Source organism: Pantherophis guttatus, chromosome 1 (genome assembly GCF_059756535.1).
Source record: "Pantherophis guttatus breed Tessera chromosome 1, ASM5975653v1, whole genome shotgun sequence".
Classification (NCBI taxonomy): Eukaryota; Metazoa; Chordata; class Lepidosauria; order Squamata; family Colubridae; genus Pantherophis; species Pantherophis guttatus.
The window spans coordinates 136,483,209-136,506,395 of record NC_142063.1 but is presented as its reverse complement, the minus strand read 5'-3'; the positions used below and the strand labels follow the sequence as shown (position 1 = coordinate 136,506,395).

The 23,187-nt window shown below is 40.1% G+C and overlaps 1 protein-coding gene and 1 long non-coding RNA gene across 5 annotated transcripts in view; one reads left to right on the top strand and one right to left on the bottom strand.

Annotated features, from left to right (window-relative positions):
- Positions 1–23,187, top strand: part of LRP1B (LDL receptor related protein 1B) — a 986,195-nt gene that overhangs the window by 555,220 nt on the left and 407,788 nt on the right. For all 4 annotated transcript variants that reach the window (XR_004592513.3, XM_034424500.3, XM_034424507.3 and 1 more), the window contains exons 4-6: positions 6,540–6,659; positions 8,670–8,798; positions 18,365–18,622. Coding sequence is in view for 3 of the 4 variants with exons in the window: in XM_034424500.3 (XP_034280391.2) it covers positions 6,540–6,659; positions 8,670–8,798; positions 18,365–18,622 (507 nt within the window). In the remaining variant the exon portion in view is untranslated. The remainder of the gene's footprint in view (positions 1–6,539; positions 6,660–8,669; positions 8,799–18,364; positions 18,623–23,187) is intronic.
- On the bottom strand, positions 9,452–13,036 carry LOC117669820 (uncharacterized). Its single transcript, XR_004592517.3, has 2 exons — positions 12,955–13,036; positions 9,452–9,594 (listed from the first exon to the last, which is right to left on the bottom strand). It is a non-coding gene; the product is annotated as an uncharacterized LOC117669820 (long non-coding RNA).

Below are 23,187 nucleotides of genomic sequence, written 5' to 3'. Positions count from 1 at the left end.
TTGCAGGCACTGGTCTACCCATTTATTTTTGCAGGCACTGATCTACTCATGTATTTTTGCAGGTACTGGTCTATCCATTCATTTTTGCAGGCACTGATCTACTCATGTATTTTTGCAGGCACTGGTCTACCCATTTATTTTTGCAGGCACTGATCTACTCATGTATTTTTGCAGGCACCGGTCTACTCATTTGTTTTCTTTTACCACTGATCAGCTGTAGGGCGGCCCTTTGAAGCCCCGTGGCAAGAGTTTAAACAGTTTTTTTCCCTCTAGCCATCAGCTGGGACTCAGGAGGCAGCAATAGATTGGGGGTGGGGCCAAATAAAAGGTAAGAATAATGTGGGGGGTGGGGGGGGCAGGGGGGGGAGAACCGGTTTGGTGACATCATATTGTCACCACTACCGGCTCGGCGGAACCGGGCAGAACCGGGAGAAACCCACCACTGTAGAGAATCCATAACAAGCTGCAATTGATGTCAATGTGATAACATAGCAATAGCACTTAGACTTCTATACCACTGCACAGTGCTTTACAGCCCTCTCGAACATGCCAGGCATAACTTATTTCTTTGATGCCTGATGTGAATATGTAGGTCATGTTATTTTCATCATATTATGACACAGAATTAATTTAAACCCTCCTTGCCTCACTAGTTGTGAATAGTCTAAAGAAATAACTGGCTGACATTCCAACACAGCGACTTGAGATATATTAAAAGGTAATGTTCATCAAATCAGTAAATTATATTTATTTCAGGCAAATCATATGCAAAAAATAAAAACTTTTTTATTATTTTTTATTACTGGAATAACTATTAAAGGATAAAAATTAGCTAACATTCCTTTCTTTTCTCTGAAAAAAATAATACATGTTTTATAAGGATTGTTAAAACATTTTTTTTAAAGTACAATAGTCATCACTAAAGAAAAGAATCAATTAAATAGCAAATTGCATTTAGCGATTTAACTTTCCTGTCTTCTTTTTATTCTCATTTTATCAAGAAGACACATTAAACAGGCAGATTTGTGAACTCAGGGATTGTTGTACAGACTTTTCACGAGCAAGATAACTTGTTGAGTAACAAGCAGCCCACGAGTTCTGTAATCTTCCCTATGTTCTCCTCTTCTTTACATGAATTTTGAGCCTGGATGTTTCCCTCAAGAATGATGGATAATAATCATTTAAAGAACTCTCCATTGGTTGCCTGTTTCCCTTTGAAAGCTGTCTAAACTACTGGTTATCCTTTTCTCTGATTCTGTGGGGGAGTATGCAATAATTTTTTTAGCATTAATTTTATCTGGAGATTCTTAGTTCTAATAGCCAGTTATTAGACCAGTCCGCTCCCACAGAGAGGGTCTCCTCAGGGTGCCATCAGCCAAGTTATGTTGGCTGGCGACACCCAGGGGGAGGGCTTTCTCTGTGGGAGCCCCAGCCCTGTGGAATGAACTGCCCCCGGAAATACGCAAGATCTCCAACCTCCGGGTGTTTCGTTGCGCATTGAAGACCCTGTTGTTCCGCCAGGCCGGGCTATCGACATGATAATTTTAAATTGGGGTATTTTAAATTTTTGGGGTTTTAAATCGGCCAAATCTATTTAATTATTTTAATTTTTAATTATTGTTGTGTCTTGTGTTTTTAAATTGGCTGTACATCGCCCTGAGTCCTTCGGGAGAAGGGCGGTATAGAAATAAAATTATTATTATTATTATTATTATTATTATTATTATTATTATTATTATTATTATTATTGACTTTCAACTAATTAACCTTTCTTTTTTTTTAAATATAATTTCAAGAGTGATTGTTATGTAGGCTTACTGTATGTGTGAATGTTTTCTTTCTTATGTTGAAAAGGTTAGAGATGGATTGGCTTTAAACTAGATATGCTGGCACTGACAAAGTCTCTAGAACTAGATTTCCAGAGGAGACTGGATCAATTTGGACTCCAATCTTTTGGGCCAACACAACTTGGATCCCTGGTCCATTAATCCCTTGATCAATGTGACTGTCTCCATTGGGTATCATTGATAGTGGAGACTATGGCAAAGCTATTTTAGTGAAGATCTGGGCCAGACTATGTTGGTAGACACAGGAAGATCATACTACTATATATTAGAAGAATGCAATTTGTTTCTATTCTATAACCTTAGACTCTGTTTATTGAAGATTATTAACAGAAAATTGGCTTAGTGGTCCTAAAACAGAGAATAGAAAATTGAGACTTTTGTAATCGAGCCAATTATCTATATGGAGTATTCAACAGTATTCAACTTCCTTATCTGCAAAAAAAAAAAAAAAGTCTGAGAAAGCTGGGTTCAGAATGGAAATTATTGAAGCTTTGATTTATCTGTCTGAAAACATTCCAGGATAAGCTTCCTTTGCAACAGACAACTGATTTATGATTTCTTCATCTAGGATAAACCATTTTCAAAACTGTTTTGTGATATGAAATCTCGCACTGTATACAAGCACGTTCTTAACACTTTCAAAAACAAAGCAAAACTAGGTGATTATGTGGATAAGTAATTATTGTTTTTTTGTCCTGTAAGATTATCCTGTGAGATTACCAAGTGCTCAGTTAGAGAAAGGACAGGTTACAAAATATTAAGGAAAAAAATATTAATATAAGGGAAATGTAGTTGACAAACACTGAGGAGGAGAAGGAGGAGGTAAGTTACAAAAATCAGGTACATAAAATAGAAAGGCAAAGCTTATAGAAACTGACAAAGTGAAAGGATTATGGCAGAAACTGTAGCCTTTTCTACAAGCAAGCGTTAACTGATGTAAGTTTCCACCACCAACAGAACATCCTCATGGAAACTGAGTGGCTGTTCTCAAAATGAGGCTGAAGAGAAAGATTTACTATTTACCACAGGTTAAATGGATCAACTGGCAGGAAGATCTTCACTTTGGTTTGATTTACTGCAGTCCTCCCATTCTGGGAACAGTTGAGCTGCCACGAATTAGTTCAACTGCAAGTTTTTTAACCCTTCTTTTGCAGCATTCTCCTGCCACAATTCAGCTTATACAGCTCTAAAATACGTAATTTAACTTCAAACAGAAGGGAAGGGAAGGGAAGGGAAGGGAAGGAAAGGAAAGGAAAGAAGGAAAGGAAAGGTGTCACCTTGTTATTTGTCAGGGCAGGGGCCAGATTCCATTCTAGTGAGGGCTGTTTAATTAGTACTGTGGGTGGGAGGGGCAGATATGGCGGTAGCAGGGGGCCATATCATGTTTCGGGAGTGCGCACTCGCTGTTTGCAAGCAATTGCAAGCTCCAGTCCCCAATACGTCTCTCATTCCCCACGTTGCACAGATCCTCAGGACCTGGGCCTTCAGCTGATGTTGTGCAATGCCAGGTCCATGATAAATAAAGCCCCCCTCATTTACGACCTTATTCAAGAGGGGGGAGTGGACATGGCGGGTATTACGGAGACCTGGTTGGGCGTGGAGGGGGGGTTTCCCCTCATTGAAATGTGCCAACCAGGCTTCCGCGCATTCCATCAGCCAAGGGCTCAAGGTAGGGGCGGGGGGTGGCGGCTATTATAAAGGAAGGTCTTTGTCCGAGGGAGGCCACTGTACCTCAGATAGCCGGATGTGAGTCCCTCCTTGTGAAGTGGGGTCATGGGCTGCAGATGGACTTGCTGATTGCGTACCTGGCTCCCTGCCACGTAGCGGCGGCCCTGCCCGAGCTGCTCAATGTAATAGACAGGGGTGGCGGTGGATACCCCCAGACTTATGGTCACGGGGGATTTCAACCTGCCATCCATCGGTGAAACGTCTGAAGCAGCCCAGGAGTTCATGGCCTCCATGACGGCCATGGACCTGACCCAGTTAGTTCAAGGCCCTACTCACACGGGGGGACACACTCTGGATCTGATTTTTGTTTCTGGTCAGTGGTTGAATGATCTAGAAATAGGGGATATAGTCACCAAGCCCTTGTCAGATGGTCAGATCATTCACTCCTTTGACTAGACTTTTGAACTGCTAACCTCCGCTGCAGGGAGTCGGAACCAACCAGGTGGTTCTGTCCCAGGTGCCTGATATACCTGGATAGGTTCCTGACGGAGCTTGGGCTATTCCCTGAGGCTCTGGCTCACGACTCGATTGAAGAACTGGTGGCCGCCTGGGATAGGGTGGCCACTGGAGCTTTGGACCGCGTCGTGCCTTTGCGGCCTCTGACCTGGTGCCGATCTCAATTGGCTCCCTGGTTTTCCGAGGAGCTGAGGGAGATGAAGCACCGGAAAAGACGCCTGGAGAGCGATTGGAGGTCCAGCCGCTTTGAATCTGACCGAACACTAGTGAGGTTTCAAATTAAGACTTACTTAGTGGCGATAAGAGCGGCAAAATCAAATTATTTTTCCACTCTTATTGTGTCTGCAGAGAACCACCCAGCAGCCCTGTTTAGGGTGACTTGCTCCCTCCTTCAATTGGGAGTGAGGGAAGACCCCTTGCAGGGTAGGGCTGAGGATTTTGTGCAATTCCTGCATGATAAAGTCACTCAGATTCGGGATGGCTTGGACTCCGATTGGGTAGATTCAGATGGGGTGACGGAGGTGGGTTTTGAGAATGTTATCTGGGAGGGGTTTGACCTTGTGACTCCTGAGGATGTGGACAGGATTCTGGGTAGGCTTAGCACTGCCACATGTCTATTGGACCCATGTCCCTCCTGGTTGGTGCTGGCCTCCCGGGCGGTCACACGAGGCTGGCTCCAGGGGATTATTAACGCTTCATTGAGTGAGGGGTTCTTCCCTCCCTCCCTAAAAGAGGTGGTGGTGAGGGCCTTCCTCAAGAAGCCTTCCTTGGACCCGGCTGTATTAGCGAACTATCGTCCAGTCTCCAACCTTCACTTTGTGGCGAAGGTTGTTAAGAGTGTGGTGGTGCGACAACTTCCCCAGTACCTGGATGAAGCTGTCTATCTAGATCCGTACCAGTCGGGCTTCAGGCTGGGGTACAGCACAGAAATGGCATTGGTCGCATTGGTTGATGATCTCTGGAGGGCCTGGGACAGGGGTTGTTCCTCTGTCCTGGTCCTATTAGACCTCTCAGCGGCTTTTGATACCATCGACCATGGTATCATGCTGTGTCGATTGGAGGGGTTGGGAGTGGGGGCACCTTGTTGCGGTGGTTCTCCTCCTTCCTCTCTGACCATACGCAGTTTGTGTTGGCAGGGCGTCTGAGGTTGACCTCGAGGTGCCATGTTTGTGGGGTGCCGCAAGGGTCGCTCCTCTCGCCCCTTCTGTTCAACATTTATGTGAAGCCGCTGGGTGAGATCATCCGTGGTTTTGGGGTGAAGTGCCATCAGTATACTGATGATACTCAGCTCTACATCTCCACCCCGGGCCACCCCAATGATGCCCTTGACGTGATGTCCCGGTGCCTGGAGGCCATGCGGATCTGGATGGGGAGAAACAAGCTCAGACTCAACTCTTCCAAGACCGAGTGGCTGTGGTTTCCGGCATCCCGATATAGCCAGCTAGCTCTATCGCTGACTATTGGGGGCAAGATCCTGACCTCCTCAGAGAGGGCTCGCAACTTGGGTGTTCTCCTGGATGCATGGCTGTCTTAAAAGACCATATGACGGCTGTGGCCAGGGGAGTTTTCTATCAGGTTCGCCTGATTTACCAGTTGTGTCCCTTTCTGGACCAGGACACCTTGCTCACCATCACTCACACCCTCGTCCCGTCCTGTCTGGACTACTGTAATGCTCTCTACATGGGGCTCCCTTTGAAGAGCACCTGGAGGCTCCAACTGGTCCAGAATGCAGCCGCGCGGGTAATTATGGGTGCGACACGGCGCACCCATGTAACACCTCTCCTGCACAAGCTGCACTGGCTCCCAGTGGTCTTCCAGATGCGATTCAAGGTGCTGGTTACCACCTTTAAAGCACTCCATGGCTTGGGACCTGGGTATGTACGAGATCGCCTTCTGCCACCGGTAGCCTCCCATCAGCCAATACGCTCCCACAGCGAGGGACTCCTCAGGGTGCTGTCGGCCAAACAATTCCGACTGGTGACACCCAGGGAGAGAGCCTTCTCTGTGGGGGCACCTGCCCCTGGAGGTTCATATGATCCCCGACCTTTGTACCTTTCGCCGTGCCTTTAAGACCCTGTTGTTCCAACAGGCCGGGCTGGCTTAGAATATGAATTTTAAATTGGGTTGTTTGTCAATTTTTAACTTTGTGGGCCAATTTTAATATATTCATTTTAAATTGTTTTTAAATTTTGTGACTTTATGTGTGTTTTAACATGGCTGTACACCACTCTGAGTCCTTCGGGAGAAGGGCGGTATAGAAATTTAATAAACTAAAGTAAACTAAACTAAACTATTTTTAAATGTGTAGCCCATATAAGGAGCAGCTTTTAAGACACAACAGCACAACTGAATAAGCTGTAAACCAAGTGTTTAGTGCTTGGTAGCAGTATTTTCTTAAGGCTTGCAAACAAGGAAATTAATTATATACAAATATATAAGTGAAGTACACTTTACTTCTGATTTTTTTTCCTGTCATAATATATCTCTATGTATTGTTTTCTCTTGCAGAATTGCTACCCAAATGTGAACAAATGCAGTGTCAATACAAGTGTGCCATGTCCATGAACGAAACTAGATGTTATTGTGAGGAAGGATACGAAGTTGGCAGAGATGGAAAAACCTGCCAAGGTACAGTAACCATATTACAGCGGTGAAATCCCCCCGCTTCTATCTGGCTCGCTGAACTGGTAGCACCAGTGGCGGGAGGCTCCATCCACCCGCCGGGATGTCATTACATCCCTTTTTTCACCATCTGCACATGCGCAGAAGAGGCAGGCGTGTACGTAGTGCACGTGCACTCCCACATGCTCCCATTCGCGAACCGGTAGCGAAGGTAAGTGGATTTCACCACTGCCATATTATATTATTCCAAAACATTTTGCTCAGGAAAAATTGTAGGAAAATTTGCATTTAGTGAACTATACAGATTGGGGATGGTTGTGGTATTTAAACCTGATATCTGGAGAAGTTGCCCAATGCTTTTTCTATATTCTCTTGTCTTGTTCCCACCCACCCATCCATTTCTTCCCTGGGATCTCATTCAGAATGTTGCACATTTCTCGCCAGAACAAATCCTGATTCTTTCATTGTAAATGTTTACTGGCATGTAACATGCAACTAACATTCCTGCACTTTCCCCACATCACAACCATCTAGATTATATCAGTTGATACAGCCTAATTTACACTATAAGCCTTTTTATTCATAAATAGAGCTATGTCTTTCCTGTCAGTTATTCATCATCTCCACAATATCATACATACATATATACTTTTAAAATTGCAATCAATGATCTGCATTTACTTTACTCATATCTATTACAGCCTTTTCCTTTTTTAAAAAAGATACATAGATTATCTCTGTTTTCATTAGTTTCACTCCTCAGTTTTTCAGTTTTGCAATATTCTGTTCATATAACTTTACAATACAGATAGAGTTAGTATTCATTGTTGTGTTCCAAAGGTGCTTTCCCAAAAGACAAGTGGACTTTGTTTGTTTTTGCTTGAAGATATTTCCCTTCTTATCCAAGAAACTTCTTCAGTTCTGAAGATGACCTGAGAATCTTCAGAGATATTCATTGTTGTGCTACTGGTCATAGTTACCTTGGAGGGCAAGCATCAATCTTGCAAGATTGAAAGTATTTCTCTATTCCTTTCCTACTACTTTCCAGAAAACTAGAGAGAGTTCCTACTGAAATGCTTTCCATTCCATCCCCACTTCTTTTACATGCCAGTTGTCCCATCTGTGGCTCTCCTATAAACCTTTGCAACCTGTCAATGTTTGTACAGTTCGATCACTGTTCCACAAGTACAGTTGACCCTACTTTGGCGCTAAATATATGCATACTTTTCTATTCAAATTAATATTTCTAATCTAATAAAGAATGCAGAGAAGAACAACAAAGATGTTTAGGGGCTCAGAAGCTAAAACATATGAAGAACGGTTGCAGGAAATGGGTAGGTCTAGTTTAATGAAAGGAAGGACTAGTGTTCTAATCTCTAGGAACCTGCCACAAAGAAGAGTGGGTCAACCTATTCTCCAAAGCACCTGAAGGCAGGACCAGAAGCAATGGATAGAAACTAATCAAGGAGAGAACCAACCTAGAATTAAGGAAAAATTTTCTGACAGTTAGGACAATTAATCAGTGGAATGACTTGCCTTCAGAAGCTGTGGATGCTGGAAAGCTCACGGTTTTAAAGAAGAGTTTGGACAACCATTTGTCTGAAATGGTATGGGGTTTCCTGCTTGAGTAGGGGATTATACTAGAAGGAGATTGGACCAGTGGTGAAATGCAATTTTTTTTTGCTGCCGGTTCCGTGGGTGTGGCTTGATGGGCATGGCTTGGGGAGGGGTCATGTGACTGGGTGGGCATGGCTATTTTTTTTTTTACTTTTTAAAGCATTTTTTACTAAAAAATGCTTTTAAAAAGTTTTTTAAAAAGGTTCCAATGATCGCACTGCACAGCTGATTGACAATCAGAGGCAATTAAAAAACAGAAAAATAACAAAATAACTTTAATATTGTAGACACCACCAACATCATGCCTTCATCATCCTGTCAAGGAAATAAAGTAGTGGTAAATACAGGATTGATTCCTGAGTAAAATTTAACCATTTTTCTTTCTTTCTTTTTTTTCAGATTTTAATGAATGTAATGTGTATGGACTCTGTAGCCAAACATGTCAAAATACTGATGGATCATACATTTGCAGCTGTGTGGAAGGATATCTCCTTCAACCAAACAAAAAGTCTTGCAAAGTGAAAAAAGGTAAGCAGCAATATATTGCTGGATTTATTTGCTGTGATTCTCTATTAAATATGTAGCTGACCACCAAGGGAACAAAATGCTGAACAATCTCTGAACCAGCACTATACTGTGTGCTTTTTTTTAAAAAAAAAATTGTAAGTCCATTCTCTTTCATTCAAACTCAAGGCCTGAGGACCAGATCCAGCCCCTGAGATGATTAGATCTGGCCCACAGGGCCGACCTAAAAATATCAAAGGACTAGCCCATGGTGCCTCTGCCAGTCAAAATGGGCCATGTGGCCCTGCAGTTTTCAGTCTCCACAGCCTCCTGCAGTACTCTTCCAGCTAAAAATGGGCCACGTGGGGCACGCGTGGCCGGCAGAGTGCTGCAGGAGGCTTTGGAGGCCAAAAATGGGCCGTGGCAGGCCTCATGCACTCCCCTTGGTCCATTTTTGGCTGGCAGGGTACTGCAGGAGGCATCTCCACCCCCAGCCAGCCCACAGAGAACTACAATGCTGATCTGGCCCTTGAAGAAATCCAGTTTGACACCCCTGTTCTAATTGCCTTGATCTATATTTAGAAAACATGAACAGAATTTTGAAGTTGTTACAGATACAACAATTCTTGAAAAGAGAAAACCAGCACAACAAATAGATGCATAGAGCCTTTCCTATATTATTTTAAGGTTGGTTTTATAGTAATTTGAAACAATTTGAGAAAGATTAACTAAGACAGTAAACAGTTTTACTTGTTGAGATTCATACAATTTTCAGTTCTACTCTCCTGGATCTTATGTGATGCTTCTTCTTGTATCTTATCTATGGTACATAAAAATCAGAAAAGACTTCAGAATCTTTTCAAAGTTACAGTTTAGGATGACGCAAGTGCACATGTAGTCTTAACAAACACAAAGCATGTTTACTGCATTACAATTGCTGATTAACAAAATACCTATAATCTGCATCACATATAACTTACAGATGTCTGAATATGCTTTCTCCTTCACACACCTTATCCAAGTTCAATTCTTCATCAGTTTAACTACTTTGTGCATCTGGTGAAATGAGCTACAGTTCATGGAAGATTATTACTTTTAATAAAGTAATCTTCTAAATCCTACACATAGATGACTGTTCCTAACAATTACTTTAAAGTAAACAGAATGTTTTAAATTGCTTTGGATGCCAGAGGTGTCACCATTTTGCTCCTGGTAGCATTCAATGAGGGTTATGTATATTTTCATTAGTAGTAATCAATTAAACATTTAAAGGAATTGGTAAGCTTGCTTTAACAAAGCTGAAGGGAAAGAAAGAATATTCCTAATCAATATAACAGATTAATGTTTTTCTTGTGAAATATTCATAATTGGCATGCATGAAATACACATATGTGATGTTTGTAATACAGATAATCTTCGATTTACCACCACTTGCTTAAGAGACCATTCAAAGTTACAACAGCACTGAAAAAACCAACTCATGAGCAGTCCTCACATTTACAATCCAGCACAGCATCCCCATGATCATGTGATCAAAATTCAGGCACTTGGCACCTGGCATGTACTATCGGGGGGGGGGGGTTAGGGGGGGTAATTTGATTATTATTTGAAATCTGCTCAGGAAATCAATGAAGGAAGCCAGGTTCATTTAACCACCGCATCATTCACTTAGCAACTACAGTTATTCATTCAGCAACTGTGGCAAAAAAAATAAATGATAAAATTGGGCACAACTCACTTAGCAACTGCCTTATTTAATAACATGGAACATAGAATAATAGAGTAGGAAGGGACCTTGGAGGTCTTCTAGTTCAATTCCCTGCTCAAGCAGGAGACCCTATACCCATGATAGCGAACCTATGGCACGCGTGCCACAGGTGGCACATGGAGCCATATCGGTGGGCACGCAAGTGTTGCCTTAGCTCAGCTCCAGCGTGCATGTACGTGCCGGCCAGCTGATTTTCAGACCTTCCAGTCCCACTGGAGGTCAGGATATGGGCCGTTTCCGGTCTGGAGGGCCTCCGGGGGGGGGAAGGCCATATTTGCCCTCCCCAGGCTCCAAGAAAGCCTCTGGAGCCTGGGAAGGGCAAAAAATGAGCCTACTGGGCCCAGTGTAACATCACATGCCAAAAGCGGGGGGAGTGCAGGGGGGAGGTTGTGTGTGTATGTGCGGGGTGCATTGAATTATGGATGTGGGCATACACTCCCCCCGCTTTTGGTACACAACAGTAAAAAGGTTAGCCATCACTGCCCTATACCATTCCAGACAAGCGGATGACCAATCTCCTTTTGAAAACCTCCAGTGATGGAACATCCACAACTTCTGAAGGCAAGGCAATCCATTGGTTAAATGTTCTCACTGTTGGGAATTTTCTCCTTAGTTCTAGGTTGCTTCTTTCTTTGTTTAGTTTCCATCTTTTGTTTCTTGTCTTGCCTTTGGGTGCTTTGAAAAACAGGTTGACCCTCTCTTCTTCGTGGTAGCCCCTCAAATGTTGAAACACTGCTATCATGTCTCCCTTAGTCCTTCTTTTCACTACACTAGCCATACCTAATTCCTGCAACTTATGACCACAGTTTTTCATATGTTTTAGTCTCCAGACCCCTGATAATCTTTGTTGCTCTTCTTTGAATTCTTTCCAAAATATCAACATCTTTTTTCTATTGTGGTGACCAAAATTAGATTCCGTATTCCAAGTGTGGACTTACTTTGGCTTTATAAAGCGGTATTAGTACTTCACGTAATCTTGATTCTATCCCTCTGTTAATGCAGCCTAGAACTGGGTTGGCTTTTTTGGCAGCTGCAGCACACTGCTGGCTCATATTAAAATGATTGTCCCCTAGGATTCCAAGATCCCTCTCACAGTTACTACTATTGAGAGAGGTACCACCTATGCTGTACCTGTGCATTTTGTTTTTCTTGCCTAAATGTAAAACCTTACTTTTTTCACCATTGAATTTCATTTTGTTAGTCAGCGCCCAATGTTCAAATCTGTTAAGATCCTTCTGTATCTTAAGCCTATCTTCTGGAGTGTTGGCTATTCCTGCCAGTTTAGTTTCATCTGGTGCCAACTCTGGTCAAAAGTCTAGGACTAATTATAATTATGCCCGCTTGCTCCCTTGCCCCTGTCAAAGGAAACTAAACCAGTAGCTCTAATAACATTTCTAAGAAGTAGAAATAATACTTGTGGAAACTGTCTAATTAAAACCAAATTACTAACTTACTTTACTTAATTATTTTTTATCCCAGAGAATGAGTGCAGTTTAGTTGAATTTTCCAGTGTTATAGGAATTTACTGCACTGTATTTGGGAAAATACAGTGAATATGGTATTAGGGAAATGTGATGGGTAGAATATGATTAAAGATATTGATTATCCCAGGAAATTAGGACTTGTTTAAAATTCATATTGATCCCCAAAGCATAGCAATAGTTTTGAATAAATCTAAGAGAAAGCCATACACCAAAAATCAATTTCATTTTTCTTCCTGTCATACCCACATGGCATTTTACTGATGTCATTGCTGGAACTATAATGAATAATTCACAATTAGTAATTAATAATAGAGAAGTGGTAATGCTCTTAATGCACTTTAACCCAGTGTTATTTAATGAAGACAGCAACAATAGTAATACAAATGTAGCTGAGATTTATTTCTGAGTAGGCATATATAAGATTGTGTGGCTACTCATACTAGACTAGCAGCAAAATGTCAGTAGGAGAAATAAATAAGGGAAGAAGCTCCCATATCAAATATTTCATAGTTAAGATGTCATTGAAATAGAGACAGGAAAATATGATGGCAAGCAGTTATTAAAGGTTTGTAGGCATTGCTGCATAATTCATAAAGGGCTAGGAAAAAAAAATTCAGTTTGAGCAGCTGGGTTCCCCCATACAAAATAACATATATAATCCCAAATGTGGTATTTGAACCATACAGCGTTGTTCTGTAACTGTGAGCAAAAAGAATGTGGCTATTATCTAGCAGGTTATTTAATTATGCCCTCATAAAACTTTAGATCTATCAAGAGTCCAACTTACTTAGAGTGATTGCTCAGATATGTACTTGTACAGGAGGTTTGCTTGAAGAAAATACAAATCAACTAATCTGTAAGCATGAATTTAGCCCAAGAAATACCAAGGAATGAGACAAAAAACGACAACAATTTAAGATTGGCCCACCTTTGCTGTCTTTGGTCGAAGAGGGAGGCAAGGAGAAATACAACAGGCTTTCAACAGTCTCCTATTGTAGCATAGATCAATAAAGTAGATGTCTCAAATTTCCTGTGGTGTCTGTTTCCTGACTTGGTCAACCTCAAAAGGATGGCATCGATCCTGAAGCTTGCCTGCTTTCTATTCGGACAGGCAGGGGACCTTGCTTCTGATCAAGAAGATGGCATCTGATCCTCAGAACACCCTGCTGTGCATTGAACAGCTTGCTGAGATATTATTACAACATCACCACCAAGAGGATTTATGAAAACAAATCTACCCAATCCCAGAGTTGCAATTAAAGCAGCATAAGCCGTGGTGGTGCAGTGGTTAGAATGCAGTACTGCAGGCTACTTCTGCAGGCTGCCAGCAGTTCGATCCTGACTGGCTCAAGGTTGATTCAGCCTTCCATCCTTCTGAGGTTGGTAAAATGAGGACCCAAATTGTTGGAGGCAATATGCTGACTCTGTAAACCACTTAGAGAAGGCTGTAAAGCACTGTGAAGCGGTATATAAGGGCTATTGCTATTTGATGCAAGCTTTGCCTCAGCCAGAAATAGCAGAGCAGCCAGCAACCCAGCCAATTTCTGTGTTTTCATGGGAGTTTGCCAGGGAAGCTCAGGGAAGCCCACGCTCAGTTCTTAACTATCATAATTGTTTATGGAAGGTCAAGTAGCAGGATTTCATAAAGAACTCACCAAAGTGAATTTTGTTTTGAGTTTTCGGGAAGAAAACCCATTTTTCTTTTTCCTGGCTCCTTTTTCATAGTAGTTCTGAGTACAGTCGTTCCTTCCCTCGATACTCAGAATGATTCAGTCTCTGCTTTATTGAAATCCTCAATAAACGGAGTACAATATGTCTTAAATTTGTGCCATGGTATCCATAACAAACTGAAGTGATGTCAAAATGATGACACAATGTGATGATGTCATCACAAAAAAATGTCACAATTGCATACTTGTACAACTGCCTAAGTTACAGTATTTGTGATACATAGGAGAGGGAGGAGAAGAGACCATCTTCGACCAGATAGGGGATTTAATTTCAGAAGACAGTGTTGTGGATATACAGTAGTGGCCAAAATTGTGGAAACCTTTTGGGAAAAGTATATTTTCTAAAACTAGCTAATAACACCACTTTTTTTTGGGAGTAGTACCATAAAATTACATATCAATGGAAAGATAATTTAATCAAGAATGTAATGCAATAACTTTTATGAAGGATTTGCTATTAGAATAGAAGTTACAGTATATAGAGCTTTCTCTGTGGCTGCTCCCACCCTCTGGAATCAATTTCCTCTGGGGCTCCGGGTGGCTCCTGACCTCCGCACCTTCCGCCGCGACTTAAAGACATGGTTGTTTAACCTGGACTGGGGGGGTTAACATGTATTTTAACACATTTTTATTCTGATATTTTGTTGTGAGCCACCCTGAGTCCTACGGAGATAGGGCGGCATATAAATCAAATCAAATAAAAAGAAAAGAAAAGAAAAGAAAAAGAAAAGAAAAGAAAAGTGAAACACATAGAAAAAACGAGATATACAAAAATTATCACCATAGAAAAAATGAGATATACAAAAATTATCATGTCAGTTAATACGTAGTTGGGTAACCTTTAGCATGAATTATGTATGGCCTTACAATGTCTTTCCATGGAGTGAACCAAGTCTTTTAGTTCTGCAGCTGTTATAATGTGAAAACAAGATTGAATGATTGTTTCTATTAACTGGATTTTATTGCTGGGTCACTTCTGACTAACAAGTTTCTTTAGTCGGCTCCATAAATTTTCAATTGGGTTAAGGTCTCGGCTATTCCCAGGCCATTCCAATAGTGGAATATGATTATCTTGAAACTCCAAAAAAATAGAGGTGTTACTAGCCATCAAACCTCAAAAATATACTTTCCCCAAAAGGTTTCCACAATTTTGGCCACTACTATACATCATTTTTAGCTAGCTGTCAAGTTACATCTTCCATTGTAAACATTGAGATGTTCTTTGTCTGTGATCTGCCAAAAAGACCAAGCCCACATTCAAGAATAGACAGGCTAAGAGGTTGAGGTATGAAACAGGATGTAGATTGAGCAAATTCTATCTTTAAATACTGCTGTAAAGGGATTCCAATTCCTGCAGTGAATCCAGTTGTGTCCTCAAGGCCAGCAGCACCTGGAACTAGTCCACGGATCACAAATAGAATAAGCAAAATGGCACTTCTTCTCCCCCACCCCAAAACCTAATAGAAACAATAAGAGGGACTGTTCCTTGTTGGCAGAAGCAATGGAAAAACATTAGTGACAGAACCTACAACAGAGTTGGCAGAATCTTATTTCATTCCTGATTTAAACTGAACTGTGTGGCACAACATTAGCATTCTGTTAAAAAGTAGTTTTCTCCATTTTTTAAAAATACTTTTTTTGGGTGGGAAAGGACACTAAATCTGTGTTTTTAAGGAGCCTGCATAAATCCTGGGAAGTCCTTTGTAAGAGCAAAAGAGTAAAAATAATATATTTGTACTGATTTTAGACCATCCAAATAAAACTACATCCTAGTTCTGAAAATTCTTGAAATTTATCTCTGAATGTGGAGAAAAGAGTAGTTCTTCTTTTGATGGTGCAGAATAGAGAAGGGATCACTTGTTTCCAACTTTCCCTCTCTATTCTCTTGGTCTTATGTACATAAAAGAGTTACTGCTGGACTAACTACTTCCTTTGGGACTTGCCATGCTAATTATTCACAGTAATCTATTTAGTGGCTCTGGAAAGTTCTGTTTCTTTTGATAGATATATAATTTACATTGCAGTACCTCTTGCCTCTTGTTCATGTCTCTGTTTTTGCTTCCTGTTTGTGTCATTTTTGCAAATCAAATACTTGTATGCTTGCTAAAGTTTACCAAATAAACATCAAGCTTTTTTTGGTTTTTGTTTTGTTAGCTCTAATTAATTGTTTGCTTACTCTGATGTGGACACAGGGGTTGATTGAAAGTGCACTGGGAGTTAAATTGGAAATTACAGTAATTTTCCAACAGGAATTATGTTGTAAATATAGGGGGAAAGTAAAGAATAAATACAGTTCAAATGACAAATCTGAAAATAATTTACTTGACTGGGTTCATACATGACTAGTGTTAGGTCAAGGTTCCGATTAGGTCAATTAGCTAAATTTATCACATCCAGATCAGCAACAATCTGGATACACATATTCATTCATTCAGCATTGCCAAAAGCAATTAAAACAATAAAAAAGATGCCTATGAACCTTCTTTCCTTGGCAGAATCAGTGAAAAATCCATAATTATGCGGAGATTATAAAATAGCACACTGGTGGCTAATCTTTTCAGAGTGTCCAAAGCGTACGCCCCCAAACCCCCAAAATGCAATGCATGTGCGGCCCTTGCACATGCATCCCGCCCCTGCACATGCACGTGCAGCTCCCCTGCACGCCCCTGCCCCCGCACATGCAGGCCCCCGCACGCAACCCACCCCCCATGCATCTGGAATGAGCTCCCCCCAGAGATACAGAGGATTCAGGACCTGCGCACCTTCCGCCGCGAGCTGAAGACGCTGCTATTTCATCAAGCTGGCCTCGCCTAAATCTTCTCCCTTTTAAGTGTAAATTTTAAATTTTTTATTGTATTTTAAAATATGGGTATTTTAAATTATGGGATTAATTCAGCCAAATTTATTTAATTCATTTTATTCAATTTTAAATTTTGTATATCTATGTGTTTTATTTCATGGCTGTGCACCGCCCTGAGTCCTTCGGGAGTAGGGCGGTATAGAAATTCAATAAAATAAATAAAATAAATGCATGCATGCGTGTGGCCCCTGCCCATTCCTCTGTGCATACACCCATGCCTCCCACATGTGCCCCCCCAAGCATGCACGCACAGCCCCCCACACCCCCTGCGCATGTGTGGCAGAGTTCCGATGACCAGCTGGCTGGCAGGAGATGTGCACACATGCTGGCGGAGCTGAACTGGAGCAATGGGTTGTGTGCTCACAGAGAGGGCACTGCATGCCACCTGTGGCACGTGTGCCATAGGTTCTCCATTATGGACCTAGCAGAACCATACTGTCTATTGCAGTTTAAATGGACTTTCTGTGCAGTAGAATCTTCAGAAATTCTTTAGGAAATGTTGAGGATACTTAAGATACTGAGGAAGTTAAGATCACCAAATCTACTACTCATCTCCCCTTCTATATGTTATGGCTGATCAGGTATTTGAACTTTTAGGGGTTTATAGTATGAAATAAGAACTTTCTCCAAGACATAGCAACCAGAGTTTGAAAATTGTTTTTCTGGAATATGTGAGGCCATGATTTCATATTCTGACAGATCATTTGTGTAGAATGTTATTTGTTTGTTTGTTTGTTTGTTTATTCATGTCAGACGCATCACAGTTAAAATAAGGCATATTATGTGACATAATTTAAAATTTAAAACACAAGATTAAAACATGTGCAAATTAAGCAGATCTTGCCCAGAAAGTAGCAACATTAATTGTGTTCTGTCGTGTTGCCATGAGGTCTTCAAGTGTACACTGATCAGGGCACAAAGGGCAGTTATACATATGTGTTGTTTTCTGCACATCACCACAATTGCAAAAATCAGAAACCACTGAATAGCCCCATTTGTTCAGAATGTCCCTGAATATTGTTGTATTCAACTATTTCCATACTTCCAGTTTTCGTCAAACCCAGCTCCTCCATTGGTTCTATCCAGTGTTGGTTCTTTGTAGCTTTCCATAGGTCCACTCTGCTTTCAAATTCTTCAAAGTCTTACATTGACATAGGAAGTTTTCCCTGGATTTTAATTTCTGATGAACTAGTTGTAGGCCATAGAGAGGGTGTTGTCTAGATATTGATGGTTTGAGCTTCTCTCTGTATGCTGCTTCTTCTCTGCAAATAGGAGGGTTGGCAGTGCTGGCTAGGTGCTAGATTTTATCTAAAGGGGTAGGTTTAAGCCATCCGGGAATAATTCTGCTAGCTTCATTGAGAGCAACCTCTACTTTCCATGCATGTGCTGATTTATACCAGATTGGGCAGGTGTACTTGCCTGACGAGTAACAAAAAGCTACAGTTGTTGTCTTAAGGGCCCTTGGTTTGGCATCCCAGGTAGAGCTCATTAATTTCTTGAGGATGTTATTTTGTCCACTGACCTTTATTTTAGTGTTGGTTTATTTTAATGTTGGCATTTTAGTATAACACATTCTTTTCTTTTCTTCTTTTAAGAGTTTAATAGAACCCTCGTCAAACACAAGTGTAGAAGTCTTTATTAAGGGAGCAAGTTATTTTAACTGATTTATGTAAATGTTGCAAAAGTGGGTAGGTTATTTTGACTGGTTAATTAACCTTTCTTTCTTTGGCCTCTCCTTTTGTTTTTAGAACCTAATGATCTTCCACCTCTACTGTTGATTGCAAACTCAGACACTATTGATGTCCTATATGTAAATGGAACCAGAACATCCATCTTTGGATTTTTGAGAGGAAGTGGAATTCAGACGCTGGATTATATACACCATAAGAACACAATCTGTTGGATGGAATCAAGAGATTCTTCAACTCAGTTAAAATGCGTTGAGGCATCAAAAACTGGAAAGCTGACTGACGAATGGATAATTAGTACCATTCCTAATCTTCATAGTAAGTATTGTAAATCTGAAAAAGTGATATTTTTCTAGCAAAATTATAAGAATGTTTTATAGATTAATGGCATTTTATTAATGCATGAATAAAATAGAACATTTTTTTTAGCATATAATGAAGTAAATTCTTAGCTGATTCTGTTTATGTTGCTTTTGGAGGTACAGATTTTGAAAAGCTTTAAATATTCTGTCTCATTTATCGTTAGATTTAGATCCTGACTTTTGTTCAGGACCTTGAGACCCTGAGGCAGTAGTATCTGTAATACTTCCTGCTCCAATTTTTCTTTGTAACAACAACCCTATAAGGTAGTCTTGGCTGAGATTGATTGTGAGTTTTCACAGTTGAAAGAGGACTTCAGCTTGGGTTTTTTCAGTGCCAGTATAATTTTTATATTACACAGCTTTACTTATTTAAGTGAATGTAATAGAAATGTATATAGTAGTAATAGAAAGAAAAACCTAAAGAGACAATGAAGAGGAGTTTTATTTATTAATTTAAGCCTGTGCATGCTGCCCATCTAAGCCAATTTTTCCTCATTCAGCTTGCCCTATATTAACATCATGCACACATGTACGTACAGCACTTACATTGATTAATGATGAAAATTAGGAAAGACAGTAGCAGCCAGGGTGGTTAGATATTCCTGTGTGGCATACTGTATATGGTTAAAAATGGATGGGATAAAATATCTTTGCAGAATCTGAGGGCAATTAATGCCAGCAAAAAGATATGTCCATATACACTGAAGTATGACATGTTCTCCAGAAGGATTGCATGAATCCCTTACTCGATTTGGAAATTATAATTTCATCATTTTGATGAAGTCTATACATACATCTTTTTTATAGCCCCACAGTACAGTAGCACTGATTCATATTCAGTAATATTTACAATCAGCTACTCTGGATTTTTTTACAAGTCCCCATATCAAAACAAATTACCTAATGTGTGGCCAGAATCTGAAAATAACATTTAACACAGCACAATACTTAAGGAAAATGGTTTGGTTGAGATTGGCATATGTGGGACTGATTAGGATAGATTGTAAGGGTGACACCAAGATATAATTTTAAAATATTTTATTTATCTATAAAATTATTGTAGTTTATTCCAATTTCATTTTAAACTATATTTTATTCCAATTTCATTTTAAATCATATTTTATCCAATTCCATTTTAAATTGTTTTTAGTAATAATTTGTGTCTGGAACTCTGCACTTTGATATGGCCCAAGGACTAATCAATGAAGTTCAAGTACTAGTTTAGTTAAGTATCCCTATTCTCTACTTCAGGGACGTCAAACTTGCATCGTAATGGTGGCGTCATGTGACGTAGTGGGACATTTTTTCCCTTTGCTAAACTGGGTGTGGGTGTGGCCAGCGCATGACACATCTGAGCCATGAGTTTGACAGCCCTGCTCTACTTGTTCAATTGCATTCTTGATCTTAGGTACATACTGTAGTGTCACCTTTCTGTCTGTACTATGTTATTTTGTTATTGTCAACCCTTATCTCTAAGCCAGTATTTCTCTATCTCCACAACTTTAAGATGTGCATATTTCAGCTCCCAGAATTCCACCAGCCACCAGCCAGCAGGCTGGAGGAATTCTGGGAGTTGAGCTCTGCACAGCTAAAGTTGTGGAAGTTGAAAAAAACTGCAAAGTATCAAGATAATTTTTGAAGTAGCAATGAACCTGATCTTCACCCTTCACGGTAGTCTCCAAATTTCTGTAAGCTGCTTGGCTTTCTTTTCCTTCTTTGTATAAGGCAATGAATGTTGGCCTCACAGGACTTCTCAGTCTTTGGGCTCAAATAAACTATTTGTCTCCATCCCACATGTACATAGAGAAGCTCAGCCATGGGTAGAGTCATAATCACTTGCAAAAAGGGTTGCTATGCTACATGCTTCCAGCATTGCAACTTGCAGAAACGTTTTAATAAAGGAGGGGGAAAAAAGATACCTTCATTTGAATGCATTATAAACATACACACAAAAGTAGACAATGACATACAATGATGTGGTGATTATCTTTGTGTGTGAGAGTGTGTGAGTCTATGCATGCACACACTTGTGCTTTGTAAGTTTAACTTTCTTGTTATTCTGTAGAGAGTAGAGATGAGTACCTACTCAGATAGGTAGATAGGTAGATAGCTGGAGAGAGAGACAGAGAGACAGAGACATAGTAGATAATAAGCAAACAAAGAAACTGTTCAATGGGTAGGAGACTGAATTCATTTTTTAAAAAACTCTGCTCAGCTTGAAGGACAACTGCATCTTCTGATATTTCAAGGTCAGTAGAAATCAAAATGATTAGAGACCCGCATCAGATTTATTGATGCAGGATTATGGAGTGGAAACCAGGTGTAAATAGTGGCATGCAGAAGATCTAAGAAGCACCTGTCTCTTATGCTAGTCCTTTCTCTCTTTGTTAAGTGTTGTTCTCCTCAGGCAAGGGTGGCTGTTCAGACCAACCTGCAAGGCCTATGTCTGGTTCTGTTCTCTGCTACATTTTGAGAAAGGAGAACAAGGGGATTCTTGACATTTTCCTTATCCTTCTCCATCATCTCAGCCAGTAAAATGGTTAAGAACTAAGGAAATTATTCTGCACCTAAAGTGAGAATATGGGTTTTGGAAGAAGTCAGAAGATGGGAGGGAACACTCAGATGATAGAAAAGCCCTGTTCCTGAGTGATAATGCAGGTAATCCTTAATTTACAACTGGTTGCTTAGCAACCATTCAAAGTTCATTCAGGAGGCTATTTACAACCAGGATTTGAAGTTATGATGGCCAGACTCCCATGGTTACATGATAACATTTTGGGGACTTGGCAACTGGCCTGAATTTATAGCCATTGACATGTTTACTTCCAGCTTCTGCGGTTGGGGGGGGGGAGAGGAGGATATGGCTATTGCAGCCAACAGATTTGCTTAATGACCACCAAAACAACAACAACAACACAGGTGCAGTCATGTGATGACCCATTTAAAAACCAGTACAATTTACAATGATAATTCCAGGCTCAATCATGGTCATAAGTGGAGGACTACCTGTAGTAACACTTGACTGGGTTTGGCCTTTTAGCAATATAGCACATAGTTTCCAGAGCCTGAAGAAGATTATGAATAGTGTTTTAACTTTAATAGATCTAAACAGCTAGAGACTTTGTGGTCTTCCTTCTTAATGCATGTTTATAATAATTAGGATAAACGAAGAAGTTACAGTTAAGTATATGCTTAACTGTATTAACTATATCAGGCTTCATTACCAAAAGGACCATAGAAGGCTGAGTTTTTAGAAATGTGAACATTTTCCCCCAAAATAAATGTGATTGTGATTAGAGAATTTAAGCACTACGTAGCCAGTTTTATGATTGTTTTTAGACATTTAGCCTTTCTGTATGCTTTCCATAATATAGTATGAAGTACTGCTATAGTTTTATCGTTTTCCCCCCAAAAAGGAAGATAAATATAGAACTACTTCAACTTGACATTTTGCATTGTGAAGGTTTTTTTTTTTTTTTTTTTATGATGCTACTGAGTTAGAGCATGTACTTGTAAAATGAAAAGTTAATTTAAAAATGGAGCAGAATCATTTTTGGCATAGTCAGATTCCCAGTATGTTATTTTTTTTCCCCCGCCTGAATCATTTCAGGAGCAAAGTCATTTACTGTTTGAAAGAAATATAAAAAGAGTGAGAGCAACAATAATGTATGAAAAGCTGGACTATTCTGTCAGCATGTGTAAGCTCTTCAGTTTATCAATATGTCACAGAACATCTGGGACACCATGCGATGCTCCCTGCACTCAATCTGATGGTTCTGAAGTTGATCATAAGATGTCATTTTTGGTAGGCATCATTATATAAAAACTGTCAAGGCATATAAGCCAAAGTAATGAGGTAACTGGAAAGTGTTTTAAGTATCTGCCATTGCATTTGTTTTCAGATCATACACTGGAATTTCTTTCAGTCCCTCATTAAAATTAAAAGTTCAGTATTTGTTTCTATCCTGTATCAGTAATAATAGAAGATAAAGCAAGCAAAATGTGCCTCTTCCCTTAATATAATTTTAGGTTATCCACACTCCCAGAGGAAATTGAATATGTATATTTTTTTTCCTTCTCTTGTTCTTTTTTAAAGAGTCAAAGAGATTAACGATATGATTCATTAAATGACATCTGAAAATGTTTAATAAAGCAAGGAAAGCCCAGATGTGTAAAGCAAAGCTAAAATGAATGCAAAATCAGCTTATATTTTTATCCTGAAACTTTCTCAATATTTGGTAAATTATATGTGTTCAGATATTGATATCTCTCTCTTGAGATCCTTTAGTTTTCTAGGTCCATGATAATTAGACTACTACTAAAGAACTGGTACTGCTAAATTTCAGAATCTAAGTCTCAAATCTATAAGAAAATGGCAGGCCAGAATACTTTGAATATTTATAGTTAGGACCAGTGATGGGTTTTACTTACCTTTGCTACTGGTTTGCTCATGCACATATGCTCACTTCTCTTGTGCGCACACCACTTCTGCACATGCATGCATAGAGGGTATTTGATGAC